This window comes from Callithrix jacchus, chromosome 6 (genome assembly GCF_049354715.1).
Source record: "Callithrix jacchus isolate 240 chromosome 6, calJac240_pri, whole genome shotgun sequence".
NCBI classification, from domain to species: Eukaryota; Metazoa; Chordata; class Mammalia; order Primates; family Cebidae; genus Callithrix; species Callithrix jacchus.
Window position 1 is genome coordinate 10,060,885 of NC_133507.1, and position 14,154 is coordinate 10,075,038.

At 35.5% G+C, this 14,154-nt stretch overlaps 1 protein-coding gene across 30 annotated transcripts in view; it reads right to left on the bottom strand.

Annotated features, from left to right (window-relative positions):
- Positions 1–14,154, bottom strand: part of MEF2A (myocyte enhancer factor 2A) — a 144,734-nt gene that overhangs the window by 78,921 nt on the left and 51,659 nt on the right. For 18 of the 30 annotated variants that reach the window (XM_008998308.5, XM_008998301.5, XM_035303703.3 and 15 more), the window contains one exon: positions 416–611. The exons of the other annotated variants lie outside the window; for them this stretch is intronic. In XM_008998308.5, coding sequence (XP_008996556.1) covers positions 416–469 — 54 coding nt within the window. In that variant the 5' untranslated portion in view covers positions 470–611. The remainder of the gene's footprint in view (positions 1–415; positions 612–14,154) is intronic. 30 annotated transcript variants of the gene reach the window in all.

A 14,154-nucleotide genomic window follows, 5' to 3' on the forward strand; every position in this document is an offset into this window, starting at 1 on the left:
TTTAACTGACTAGAACATATTCACTGATAATTATAGCTAACTTAGCTACTACCTAATTATGAAAACAGATGTGATAACTTAAAAATAATCAATACATAAAAAGCTAACAATTAAACATATAATTAGATACATAGACTAAATATCTTATGAAAAATCTATACAATGGATGGTAATGGTGGGACTGTGGTGATTTTGAGCATTTATGTTTTCTGTGACATATATCTATAATAAGAAAGTCTCTTTAAAGCACATGATAAAAAGACAAAATTTTATGATTGTTAGAATTTTTTATTTAGTCTGGAACTAAAAGTATTTAGACTTAAAATGAAGTTTAAGAAAAACCCAACCATTCTATCCTATGACCTTTTTTAAAGAATATTTTTATCAATTAAAATAAATTAAAATTTTCATTTACCTGTCGGTTCCTTTCATCCATTATGCGTGTGATTTGTATTTTCTTCCGCCCCATTTTCAGTCACCTTTCCTTATTTCCTTATATTCCAAATATTTAATTCAAAAGTTAATTTTCTTCAATACCCTAATGCATCGTACACAGCTTCTATTATTTCAGCTTCTAGTCCAAGGGCTACAGCTGAAATTTTCTACAAGATCTAAAAGAAAACACAAATTAGAAGATTTAAAATCTGTAAGTTTACAAATCATAAAAGTGTTATACAAATTTCAAATTTGCTTTTATGCTGCACACACAGCACTACTAGTTGAAATTTCTGGTTATACAAAATTAGGAAATAAGCTGTAGTCTTGTTAACTTTACACCTAAGATACCTCTTGAATCTCTTTGTGTCTCTAGTTCTGGTTAAACCAATGCAATTAATAATGCTGGTGGTTTCCCCAATGTATATAATAATAGCAACAAGAGCCAAGCCTTATTGAGATTCTTCTATGTACTAGGCATTTTCCTAAGTATGGACATGTGTTAACTCATTCAAGCGTAACTGCAATCTACAACTATTACCTCCATTTTATAAACAGAGACACTGAGACACAGAAATTAAGCAGTATGCCTATGGTCACATAGTAAGGGGCAGAGCTTGGGGTTATAAACTCAGGGAGTCTAGTTCTAGCACTTCTTTTCTTAACAACACAGAATATCCTTAAAAACTTCTGATGACCTCCATACCAAACAATGAACTAATCTGGATAGCCCCAATCTGTCTTTTCTTTTTTTTTTGAGACGGAGTTTCGCTCTTGTTACCCAGGCTGGAGTGCAATGGCGTGATCTCGGCTCACTGCAACCTCTGCCTCCTGGGTTCAGGCAATTCTCCTGCCTCAGCCTCCTGAGTAGCTGGGATTATAGACACGAGCCACCATGCCCAGCTAATTTTTTGTATTTTTAGTAGAGACGGGGTTTCACCATGTTGAGCAGGATGGTCTCGATCTGTTGACCTTGTGATCCACCCGCCTCGGCCTCCCAAAGTGCTGGGATTACAGGCTTGAGCCACCGCGCCCGGCCCAATCTGTCTTTTCAAATTCTTCTTGCAAATTGCCCTAGTCTCCAGCCAAGTTACTATTTGTCAATTCACAAAACCACTATACACTTTCAGAATAAAATGCACTTAAATGAATAATATTCCTTTGGCCATTTAATGAACAACCTCCTTATCAGTCAAGATTCAGTTTGCATGTTACCTTCCAGATGAAGTCAAGACCAATTTCCCTTAGTAGAATAAACTACAGCACCTTTGTGTGTGTATAAATTCCAAGTCTGTTTTCCTTAGACTGCGAATCCTCCAAAACTTAAAAAAATCTTTCCTGGGTTTTTGATTCCATATATCTGTGAAGTAGGATGACTTGTAACAATATGGTGTGTCATGTTCTGAACAATGGCTGTGTCATTTTAAAAACCTAGTGCTTTCAGACTTACATAATAAATAACTATGAGAAGATGGGGAAACAAATGCTATAATGCAACAGTCATAATAATAAATTCCCATGGAAATTTTATGCAAGTATTTTTAATATTGTACATGTGTATCTATAAAACTTCAATCATGGGCCGGGCGCGGTGGCTCAAGCCTGTAATCCCAGCACTTTGGGAGGCCGAGGTGGGTGGATCACGAGGTCAAGAGATCGAGACCATCCAGGTCAACATGGTGAAACCCCGTCTCTACTAAAGATACAAAAAGTTAGCTGGACATGGTGGCACGTGCCTGTAATCCCAGCTACTCAGGAGGCTGAGGCAGGAGAATTGCCTGAACCCAGGAGGCGGAGGTTGCGGTGAGCCGAGATCGCGTCGTTGCACTCCAGCCTGGGTAACAAGAGCGAAACTCCGTCTCAAAAAAAAAAAAAAAAACTTCAATCATACTGTGTAACTCTAGCATGCGACTAAATCTGGCTTTACTCAAAAGCCATGAGCCTTTCATTTCTTATCATTTCCAGCACTAACATCAGCACAACACTTCTTATTTATCTTCCCTCATTATTTTATTTCTTCATTCATACAAACATTAGTTGATCATCTGTTAACAACTGTGAACCTATTAATTGTTCACCTACTTCTAATAAATGTACTTCCAAACAATAAACTATGCAGAGGATAAAGTGGTCAGAAAAAAAAGGATATGATTCCTAATCTAGCAGAGTTTGGAGTTTAGTAGAAGAAAAAGACATCAATCAAACCATAATACAAACGGATTTGCATAATTCCAAACTAGAAAGTTTGGAATTCATCTATCTGAATTAAATTTATGGGTCAGGAAAGGCTTCCCTGAGGATGTGCCTCATACTCAAAGCCGAGTATGAGGGTATACATACTAGGCAGGAGAACAGCATGTGCAAAAGCCCCATGATACAAGGGAACAGGAAACATTAGAGGAACTGAAAGATGACTAGTCACTGGCAGGACCCAGTCAAACAGGCAGTTGTGTTGTAGAATAGTTCTTTTAACAGATCACATTGAATCTGATTCCCAATATAAAAACTTGTACTGTAGTAGGCAGGAGAAATATTAATAAATTTAACTGCAGAGGCAGTATTGCTAAGACACACAAGATATTTTAATGTCTGTAAGATGGATACACTGTACTACCTTATATCACCTGAAAAATTCAGAATTCTAGAACATATTTGAGTATTTTTGCTTTTGGCAGTGGTGTAGTAGTTTGCTTCAAACCAACCTCCTTTTGAGAACTAGAAAAGAAAAACACAAGATAATCTGTTTTAAAACGCTAGAGAACTTTCAAAACTAGAGAATCTGCAGGGCAGAGAACTAGAAGAAATAGGTGAGACCGACCGGTCTTTGGATTCTTTTGCCTGAAGATTCCAAAACGACTGCCTCAATATTCCCAAACTACTGCTCGAGAAACTAAGAAAGTTAACAGAGCTTTCAAAAGATCTGTGGGTGGACATACAAAACTTAGATTTAGGGCCTGCCAAGGAGGAATAGCCCTAGTAAACACATCAAGCATATGAATAGACTCCAAAGAACTATACTCTAGGCATTAAGGTAAACTACAAACAGACTCGCCCATACAAAAGAGAGAAGCATAGCTTTAAATTATCTCAATCCCTAATTAGATTAAGGCATTCTGGGCTAAGTACTCTTATTAGCCTAGCTGCATACCAGTAGCAAAAGCGACTCTCAGCAGAAACATAACGTTGTGTAGAAACTCACATTATTTTTCATTTTTCATATAAACGTCTAGAAATCAAAATATAACCAGTCAAAATCCGACTGAAACCAAGATTTTAAAATGGCAATAGAAACAGATTACAGTAGATCCGGATAATGGTGTTATCAGAAAAATGTTTAAAATAAATGTTCAAGGAATTAAAAAGTAAAATCAATAATTTTAGTAAACAAAAAAATGGAAAACACGAAAATAAAAAATAAAATTTTGAAAAAGAAGTGATGGGTAGTTTTAATAATACTTTAGACCCAGCTGAAGAATCAACCCAGAACACAGAAAAGAAGAAAACACCTAGACTGAAGCACAAAAAGAGAATAAGAAATATAAAAAAGGTTGAGAAATTATAGCACATGGAAAAAGGATACAAAATACATGTAACTGGAGTCTCAGAGGGGAGGAGAAAACATATAGGCAAGAAAAAAATATCTGAAGACATAATAGCTAAGAACTTTTAAAACTGACGAATGAGATATCAAGCCACAGATTCAATAAGCTGTATCAACCCTTAAGCAAAATAAACACAAAGAAAACCATAACTTAGGTATATAAAAGGGGAGAGAGGGGGAGAAGGAAAGAAAGAGGGGAGGGAGAAGAGGAATGGGGGCAAGAGAGACAGTGGGAGAAGGAGGTCCCCTACCCCCATAGAGAGATCTTAAAAGCAGCCAGAAAAATTAAAAAAGATTAACTTCAAGAATCAATAGTAAGAGTTATAGCTAGCTGAATTCTCCCAAACAGTAAAAGCCAGAAAACAGAAGACAATGAAATGGTCTTCGAAGTGCTACTGGGGAAATGCCAAGTTAAAATTTCGTATCTGATAAAAAAAAAAATCCTTCTGAAATGAAGGCAAAATAGAGAGGCAACCTTAAGGCAAACAAACAGAATTTGTTACCAGGAAATACTGAAGAGACGTTTTCAAGTAGAAAGAAAAAAGAATCCCAAATACAGCTTGGATGTGCACAAAAAATTGAAGTGCAATGAACAGGGTTGAGCAGAGTTAACTCTTAAAGGAATACTGACTAAAAAATAATACTTTGTGGGATTTCAAATGTTATAGCACACAACAATAACAGTACATAATAGGGGAGGATAGCAAAATGAAATATAAGTATCCTAAAATCATTTCATTGATTAGGAAATGGAAAAATATACTCATTTACTTTAGACCTCAGTAAGTCAAAGATGCATGTGGTAATCTCATGGGTAACCATGGCAAGAACAGTAAAAGGACAAATAGCTAAAAGAGGAGAAGAAAAGGATTAATAAATAACCCAATAGAAGGCAAGAAAGACAAATAGAAAGCAAACAGGGAGATGACAGATTTAATACAAATATGTAAGTAATTACATTAAATATGATTAAACTAAACCTCCAAATTTTAAAGAAGATAATAGACGTGGATTTAAAAAACAAACCCCAATTAGGTCATGATTACAGAGGACACATCTTAAATATGGGAATACATAAAAAAAAAGTAAAAGCCTAGTGAAAGACACACCATGCAAAACACAAACCAAAAAAAGTTGTGTGCCTATCATAGTAAACTTTAATGCAGGAGGTAGACACCAGATACATATACATGGATAGCATGGATAGACATACACAATGATACTTCAAAACAATAAAAGATAATTCACCAGGAAGACATAACAATTCTAAATCTGAGTGTACCTAACAACACTTGCAGTTAGGAGCCTGATCCTGAAAATCAGATATTCTATGCAGAAACCATAACCAGAAATTTATTTCCCATTATTTCAAGTAGGAAAAAATTATAATATATCACACATCAACCGTAATCCCCAATCATTTCTCTCTTAAAATTCAACACACCAAAAAGTGCCCATTTTATAGTAGTGAATTACCGTGGCTAAGGGATGTGAAATGCTTCCTATGACTTCATATGCAGTTACTTTCTCACTGGGTTTTTTTCTTTCCCCACAATTTAACACTTCCTCAACTTCTTTCTGCATTCTACAAATCTAAGCAAAAATAAGAGCTAAATATGAAGGGCAGTTAGAAAATGTTCAGGACAAACACATTGTGGAAGACAACAGCTCAAAGGCTTCTAATATTGCAATGTCTTGCTTATTACCAGCAACATCAGAGATGTACATTCCCTTTACACACTTCAAAATGTCTAAACATGATTCTAATATTCTATAAATTATACTTGGTATATAATTTGTGAGTTTTCCCATATACCAGTTTGTTAGACTACTGTACTGAGTTTTGCGATGTAAAAATATACGTTTCCTAAATAAACTTCAGCTAAGAAACAGGGTATGCCTAAATATAAAGCCAATACCAAAAAATATAAGGATACAATTATAGCAAGCCCCTTTTTTTTTTGCTCTGTCACCTAGGCTGGAGTGCAGTAGTGGGATCTTGGCTCACTGCAACCTCCGCCTCCCGCATTCAAATGATTCTCTTGCCTCAGCCTCCTAAGTAGGTCGGGTTATAGGCACACACCATCACAGTTAGCTTACTGCCATGCTGCTATTCTCATGATAGTGAGTGAGTTCTCAAGAGATTTGATGTTTTATAAGGGGCTTTTCCCACTTTGCTTGGCACTTCTCTATCCCGCCACCACCATGTGAAGAAGGACGTGTTTGCTTCTCCTTCCATGATGATCATAAGTTTCCTAAGGCCTCCCAAGCCATGCAGAACCGTGAATCAATTACATCTCTTTCCTTTATAAATTACCCAGTCTCAGGCAGTTCTTTAAAGCAGCATGAGAACAAACTAATACAATCTGGAAACCCTGCTGTGAACATTAAGCAAAAAACTTAAATAATCCATAGGTCAACGAAGAAATCACAGTGAAAATTAGAAAATATTTTCGATGGAATACTATCAAGAATATTCTTAGCCTGGGCAACAAAGTGAGACCCCCAACACCAAAAAAAAAAAAAAAAAAAAAAAAATTAGCCAGGTGAAATGGCAAAGACCTGTGGTCCCACTACATGGGAGGCTGAGGCAGGCGGATCCCTTAAACCCAGGAGGTCAAGGCTGTAATAAGCTATGTTCATACCACTGCACTCCACCCTCCTGGGTGTCAGAGTAAGATTCTGTCTTTAAAAAAAAAAAAAAAATCAAAATGTATGGGATATAGTTAAAGATGCGTAAAAGGGAAATTTACAGCTTTAAAATACATATATGGAGGAAGAGGAAGAAGGCCAAAAACAATTTCTAAACAATCGTCTCAGAGTTACAAAAAGAAAAAATTAAACCTAAAACAGGAGAAATGAAGAAATAAATGTAACAGCAATGAAATAGAAAACAAACAGGATAGAAATCAACGAAGCCAAGACTTAGTTCTTTAGAAGGACTAATAAAATTGTAAGTCCTTGGCAAGAGCAATAAAGAAAAAGAAAGAAATAGCCCAAAACATATCTGACCTCAAAGGTCTTGGATAAAGGAATATGAATTTGCTTTTCAGATTTGTCCTATACACATTATTTGTCACATGAAGACCAATACAAATATGTTTACATTATTTTTGTTTTCTGGAGGCAAGGTCTCACTCCATCACCTGGGCTGGAGTACAGTGGCACGATCGTGGCTCACTGCTGCCTTGACCTTTTGGGCTCAGGCAATCCTCCCACCTCAGTCTCCCAAGTAGCTGGAACCACAGGCACATATCATCATGCCCAGCTCATTTATTTTATTATTGTTTGTAGAAACGAGGTCTCACTATGTTGCCCAGGCTAGTCTTGAACTCCTAAACTCAAGTCATCATCCTATCTCAGTCTCCCAAAGTGCTGGGATTATAGGTGTAAGCCACTGCACCTGGCTGACAAATACAAATAACCAACAAAAATTTGTCAGTGAACTACCTATAGTGAAAAGAAACAGTCATGCAAAATCTCTAACCATCACCTTCTGTATTTCCAGTTTATACATTTTAATAACCTAATTACAACAATCCTTTGAGCCCTCTAGGTCCTACAATTTTTAAGCCTACCACTTTTTCAATGGCCCTATTCCACTTCATGTTCATTACTACCCTCCTTATCCAGTTTAATTTTCATACCCTTACCTCCCTTTGGCCTCATCCCCTTGCCTCCATTTTGTTGTAAAACCTGACCCCTGAAGACCAGCTCCTGTGTAGCTAAATATGGCTAGAGGAAAAAAACAAGCATGCTAATCATGCCAATTAATCTCACTTTAAGTTCATGAAGGTCATGAACCTTAAACTTCAAATATTCCCTTCATATTACAATCTTCCATTTCCAAAAACTTTACATTTCCCAATACCTTGTTGATTATTTTATTCCATATTATCTCTGCTTACATCTCCCATGTTCATCAGTCATCTTCACTCTCAGCTAAATGACCTTGCTACCTATTCTATTGGCAAAATAAAAGCAAACATAAGAGAAGTATCTCAAAGTCCTGTTATTACAACTATCAACATCTTTTCTATGTACTTTTGCTTTCCTTCCTGTACAGTCCTGACTCCAGCAATTCTTCCTTTCTTTCCTACAATACCAAAGTCGTCTTCTATATTAGATTATTCCCATCAGCAATATAAATAAATAATGCTATCATTTATGTAAAATAAACAAACAAAAATGAAAAAGATCTTGAACCCGAGAGAAATTTAAAATGTACAAAACAATAAGCAAACCTGTATTTGCAGAGTTTTAGAAGTTTCAATTTTATAAACACGTTAATTCTTCCCAAATTTAATCTGCAGACTGAATGCAAGCCCTATCAACATAGCAGCAGGTTCTCTCTTATTGTGTGTGGAAATTGATAAGTTGATTCTAAAATTCATTTGGAAATACAAAGTGAAAGAACAGCCAAGACAACCTTGAATGATAAAGATAAAAGACACACATACCATACATAGAAAGTCATAAATACTAAGATGCTATGATTTTCCCCCAAAGGAAAACTCAAAGCTAGCAGAAAGCAGGAAACAACAATTTGAGAGCAGAGATAAATACAACAGTAACAGAAACACAATGGAAAAAAAAAAAACAACAAAGCCAAAAGTTAATTCTTCAGAAAGATTAACAAAATTGACAAACCTTTAGCTAGACTCTGACTAGAAAGAAAAAGAAAAGACTCAAATTACTGAAATCAGAAATGAAAGTTGGGTATTACAACTTGTTCTACAGAAATAAATGAAACTTTAAGAGGATACTATAAACAGCTGTATACCAACAACTGGGATAACTTAGATAAAATGGACAAATTCCTAGAAACACAAAAGATATCTAGAACTACCAAGACTGAATCACAAAAAAAAACAGAAACAAAAAGCTGAATAGAGCAATAACTAATAAGGAGATTTAATTGGTAATTAAAACCTCCTGGCAAATAAAAGCTCTATACCCAATGGCTTCATTGATGAATTCTATCAAACAATTAAAGAACTAACACCTTGGGAGGCCGAGACGGGTGGATTACGAGGTCGAGAGATCAAGACCATCCTGGTCAACATGGTGAAACCCCGTATCTACTCAAAATACAAAAAATTAGCTGGGCACGGTGGTGCGTGCCTGTAATCCCAGCTACTCGGGAGGCTGAGGCAGGAGAATTGCCTGAACCCAGGAGGCGGAGGTTGCGGTGAGCCGAGATTGCGCCATTGCACTCCAGCCTGGGTAACAAGAGCGAAACTGTCTCAAAAAAAAAAAGAACTAACACCAATCCCACTCAAACTCTTTCAAAACATTGAAGAGGGAGGAATATTTTCTAACTCATTCTACAAGGTCAACATTGCCCTAATACCAAAACCAAAGACACAACAAGAAAACTATAGAACAATATGCCCTATGAAGAGACATAAAAACTCTAATAAAATACTAGCGAACTGAATTCTACCAAATATTAAAAGGATTATAATGGTGATTAAGTGGGATTTATTCCTGCAATGCAAGGATGTTTCAACATACTAAAATCAATGTAACATAACACATTAAGAGAATAAAGGGGGAAAAAAACATGGACATCTGAATTAGTACTGAAAAAGGACCTGACAAAATACAACACCCTTTTATGATAAAAAAAACACTCAACCAAACTAGGAAAAGAAGGAAACTACCTCATCATAATAAACACTATATATAAAAAATCCACAGCTAACATCATATTCAATCATGAAACACTGAAAGTCTTTCCTCTAAGATCAAGGACAAGATATGAATGACCAATTTCATCACTTCTATTCAACACTGTAGAGGAAGTTCTAGCTAGAGCAATTAGACAAGAAAAAGAAATAAAGGCATCCAAATTTAAAAGGAGGTATAAAATCTCTTTTTAAGATGACATGATCTTTTTTGTCCCCTAGAATCCTTTCATGAAACAAGCATCATCTTACATGTAGAACACCCTAAAGATTCTACAAAAGAAATGGTAGAACTAATAAATTCAGTAAAGTAGCAAAACACAAAATAACACACAAACCAGCTGCAGTTCTATATAATAACACTGAAGCATACAAAATAAGAAAATTCAATTTACAATAGAATCAAGGAGAATACAGATGCCACTTGACTTATGTTGGGGTTAAATCTCTATAAACCCACCATAAACTGAAAATATCCTAAGTCGAAAATGCATTTAATACACCTACCAAACATCATAGCTTAGCCTATCCTATCTTAAACATGCTCAGAACACTTACATTAGTCTAGTTGGACAAAATCATCTAATACAAACCTATTTCATAATGAAGTGTTGAATACCTCATGTAATTCATTCAATACCATATCAAAGTATGGTTTCTACTGAATGCATATTGCTTTCACAACATTGTAAAGTGGAAAAATCTTAAGTCAAACCATTGTAAGTCAGGTATCATCTGAACTTAGGAAATGAAACAAGGAGGTGAAGTGAAAGGCTTGCACACTGAAAACTAAAAAAAAAAACACTGATGAAAGAATTAAGGCAAACAAGTGGAAAGATGTCTTATATTCACGGATTTCAAGATCATGTTATTAAGATATCAACACTGTCCAAGGGGATCTACAGGCTCAATGCAATCTCTATTAAATCCCAATGATATTTTTGCAGAAATAGAAGAGGTCACCCTAAAACTCATATGAAATCTCAAGGAACTCCAAATAGTGAAAATAATCTTGCAAAGAACAAAGTTAAAAAAAGACTCACACTTCCTGATTTCAAAATTTACTATAATGCTACAGTTATCAAAACAGTTGTGGCCCTGGCATAAAGACGAACATAAAGACCAGTGGAATAGAATAGAGAACTCAAAAATAAACCCTCACACATGGTCAAATGATTTTCAAAAAGGATGCTAAGACCATTCAATGTCTTTTTTCAACAAATGGTGCTGGTAAAACAGGATGTCCACCTGGGAAAGAATAAAGTTGGATGCTTATCTAACACCACATACAACTGCTAAAACTATAAACTCTTAGAAAGAAAATATACAGCAGAAGCTTCAAGATGTTGGATTTGGCAATAATTTCTTAGTCACAACACCAAAAGCCCAATCAACAAAAGAAAAAATAAACAAATTAGATTTTATCAGATTAAAAACTTTTGTGCACCAAATGATACTATCAACAGAGTAAAACAGTAACCCAGAATGAAAGATAATAATTGCAGATCGTGTCCAGGCACGGGTAATTCCAGCACTTTGGGAGGCTGAGGTGGTTCAAACATCTGACATCAGGAGGAAAGACCAACCTGGCCAACATGGTAGAGCCCCATCTTTAAAAATTAGCTGGGTTGGTGGCGCATGTCTGTAATCCCAGCTACTTGGGAGGGTGAGGCAGGAGAACTGCTTGAACCTGGGAGGCAGAGGTTGCAGTGAGTTGAGATTGTGCCATTGCACTCCAGCCTGGGCAAGAGAAGCAAAACTCTGTCTCAAAAAAAAAAAAAATTGTAGGTCATATACTTGATATAAGATTAATATCTGGAATATATATATAAAAACTCCTAAAACTCAAAAGAAACAAAAATATAACCCAATTTTAAAATGGGCAAAGGACTTGAATAGAAATTTCACCAAAGAAGATAAACCAATGTTCGATGTTGAGCAGCATCACTAATCATTAGGAAATGCAAGTCAAAACCACAATGAGGTGCCATTTCACATCCATTCGAATGGCTATTGAGAAACAGGGAGAACAGCAAGCACTAGCATGGGTGTGAAAAACTGGAACACTTGTGCACTGTTCTTGGGAATGTAAAATAGTACAGCTGCTATGGAAAGTGTGGCATTTGCTCAAAAAACTAAATATGGAATTGCCATCTGATCCAAGAATTCCACTTTTAGGTATATAATCATACATACTTTAAGCAAGAACTTAGCCATAAACCAATGTTCACAGAAACATTATTCACGATAGTCAAAAGGTAGAAACAACTCAAATGTCCATCTGTGGGAGAATAAACAAAATGTGGTATACACACACATGGAATATTAGTCAGCCTTAAAAAAGGAAATCTTGTCACGTGCTACAACACAGATGAACCCTGAAGACGTTATGTAAGGGAAATAAACCAATCACAAAAGGACAAATCTACTAATGAGTCCATCTGTATGAAGTACCTAAAGTAGTCACATTCAGAGACATAAAGCAGAATGGGTAGATAGTTACTAAAGGTTGTGGGGAGGGTCAAGAGTAGGATGTTATTGTGTAATGAGTACAGAGTTTCAGTTTGAGAAGACGAAAACATGCTAAAGAAGGATGGTGGTGATGGTTGTATAGCAATGTGTATTTATTTAATGCCACTAACCTATATACTTTAAAAAGGTTAAAACAGTAAATTCTATGTTAAGTATGTTTTACCACAATTTCAAAATATTCAAATACTGAAAAAAAAAAACATGCATGTACCTTTCACATAATTTCAGGAGTCAGATTTTATTAATGCAAGCTAACCACTAACTTTTTAAATCATGCAAGCACTGATTTTTCCATATGGTAAAGCTAAAAGAGTTTCACTCAAAATGGCAACATTTAAAATCTACCTTTAGAAAACACAGATGGGCATTTCTCAAATAAAATAATATTATCTTTTCCTAGGAAGGAAAAGAAGAATCTAATTAAATCCCAAGTCCTATAATCTGTTATTTAGGCAACAGGAATACAGGAAAAAATTACTTTAAACTGAATTATCAGGTAACTGAAAAAAATCTGTCATTAAAAAAAAAAATCAGGAACCTGATTTTTAAAAACATTCCCAGTATAAACTCTACTGTCATAATTTAAAAGATACCATAGAATCTAGCACTCGTATTCAGACCAATTTAGTACTAATATGATCACAGATGTTCACAGTCTTTAAACTCAATTTCGTTTACTGTTTTAAAGAAACCTGTTGCTTAAATAAACACATATTTTAAGAACATGGACTTTAAATGGGGTAAACTTTACTTTTTAAACTGAGTCCTTATTAACATCAATCACTGAGTTCATAAGAACACCCCATTTTGATGACTCTAGTGAATCAACTATACATTAATTTTTTTTAAACTACCAAATAATTTTTGGAATAAAAATGATTATGTACAATCAACAACTGGACTCTTTCAAGAAACAGGTATCTGCCAAAAGAAAATCTTTAAGTATTAATTTTTTAAAAGAGTGGAACTTAAGAATTCAATTTTGGACATACTAAACTTGAGATGGTCATGGACAAGTGAAAATGTCAAATAGGAAACTAGACATAAGACTCATACATCAGGGCTAAATGTATGCATTTGGGAGTCTTAGGCATACAGACAATACTAATGGGACAAAATGTAAAATGAAAACAGCAAACTTGGCCCCAAGGAACAGAAACACTACTATTGCAATGAATGACCCCAAATCATTTTGCAGATGTAAAGGTTTTAAATAATTTGGCCAACATTTAAAAACTTAATATTTCACAAAGAAATGAATTTCAGCTTCCCCTGCAAAAATCCATTCTACTTTCAAGAATCTATTTTAAGGAAAAAATAAGACAAAGACAAAAATAACATATACAGATGTTCATCCCAACACAATCAAAACAGTGAATATGTGGCAGGGGAATAATACAGAAGCCTACAAGGGTGGCCTGTCCATACAATGCAGTGGCCATTAAAAAGGCTGAACACCGTATAATAAATGTTCACAATGTATTGTTGTGGGTAGAAAAAAAATGTATTTCTAGTTTTGTTTTAAAATATTCTGTAGACAGATGTTGGTGAGGTTGCCCAGCACTTTGGAAAACCGAGGCGGGCAGATTACATGTGGTCCGGATTTCGAGACCAGCCAGGCCAACATGGTGAAACCCCGTCTCTACTAAAAATACAAACATCAGCCAGGCATGGTGGCAGCTGCCCATGATCCCAGCTATTTGGTAGGCTGAAGCATGAGAATCACTTGAACCCAGAGGTGGAGGGTTGCAGTGAACCAAGATCATGCCACTTCACTTCAGCCTAGGGGATAGAGTGAAACTCTGTCTCAAAAAAAAAGAAAAGATGTTTGTGAGGTTGCAGAGAAAGAGGAATATTTACACACTGTTGGTGAGAATGTAGATTAGTTTAGCAACT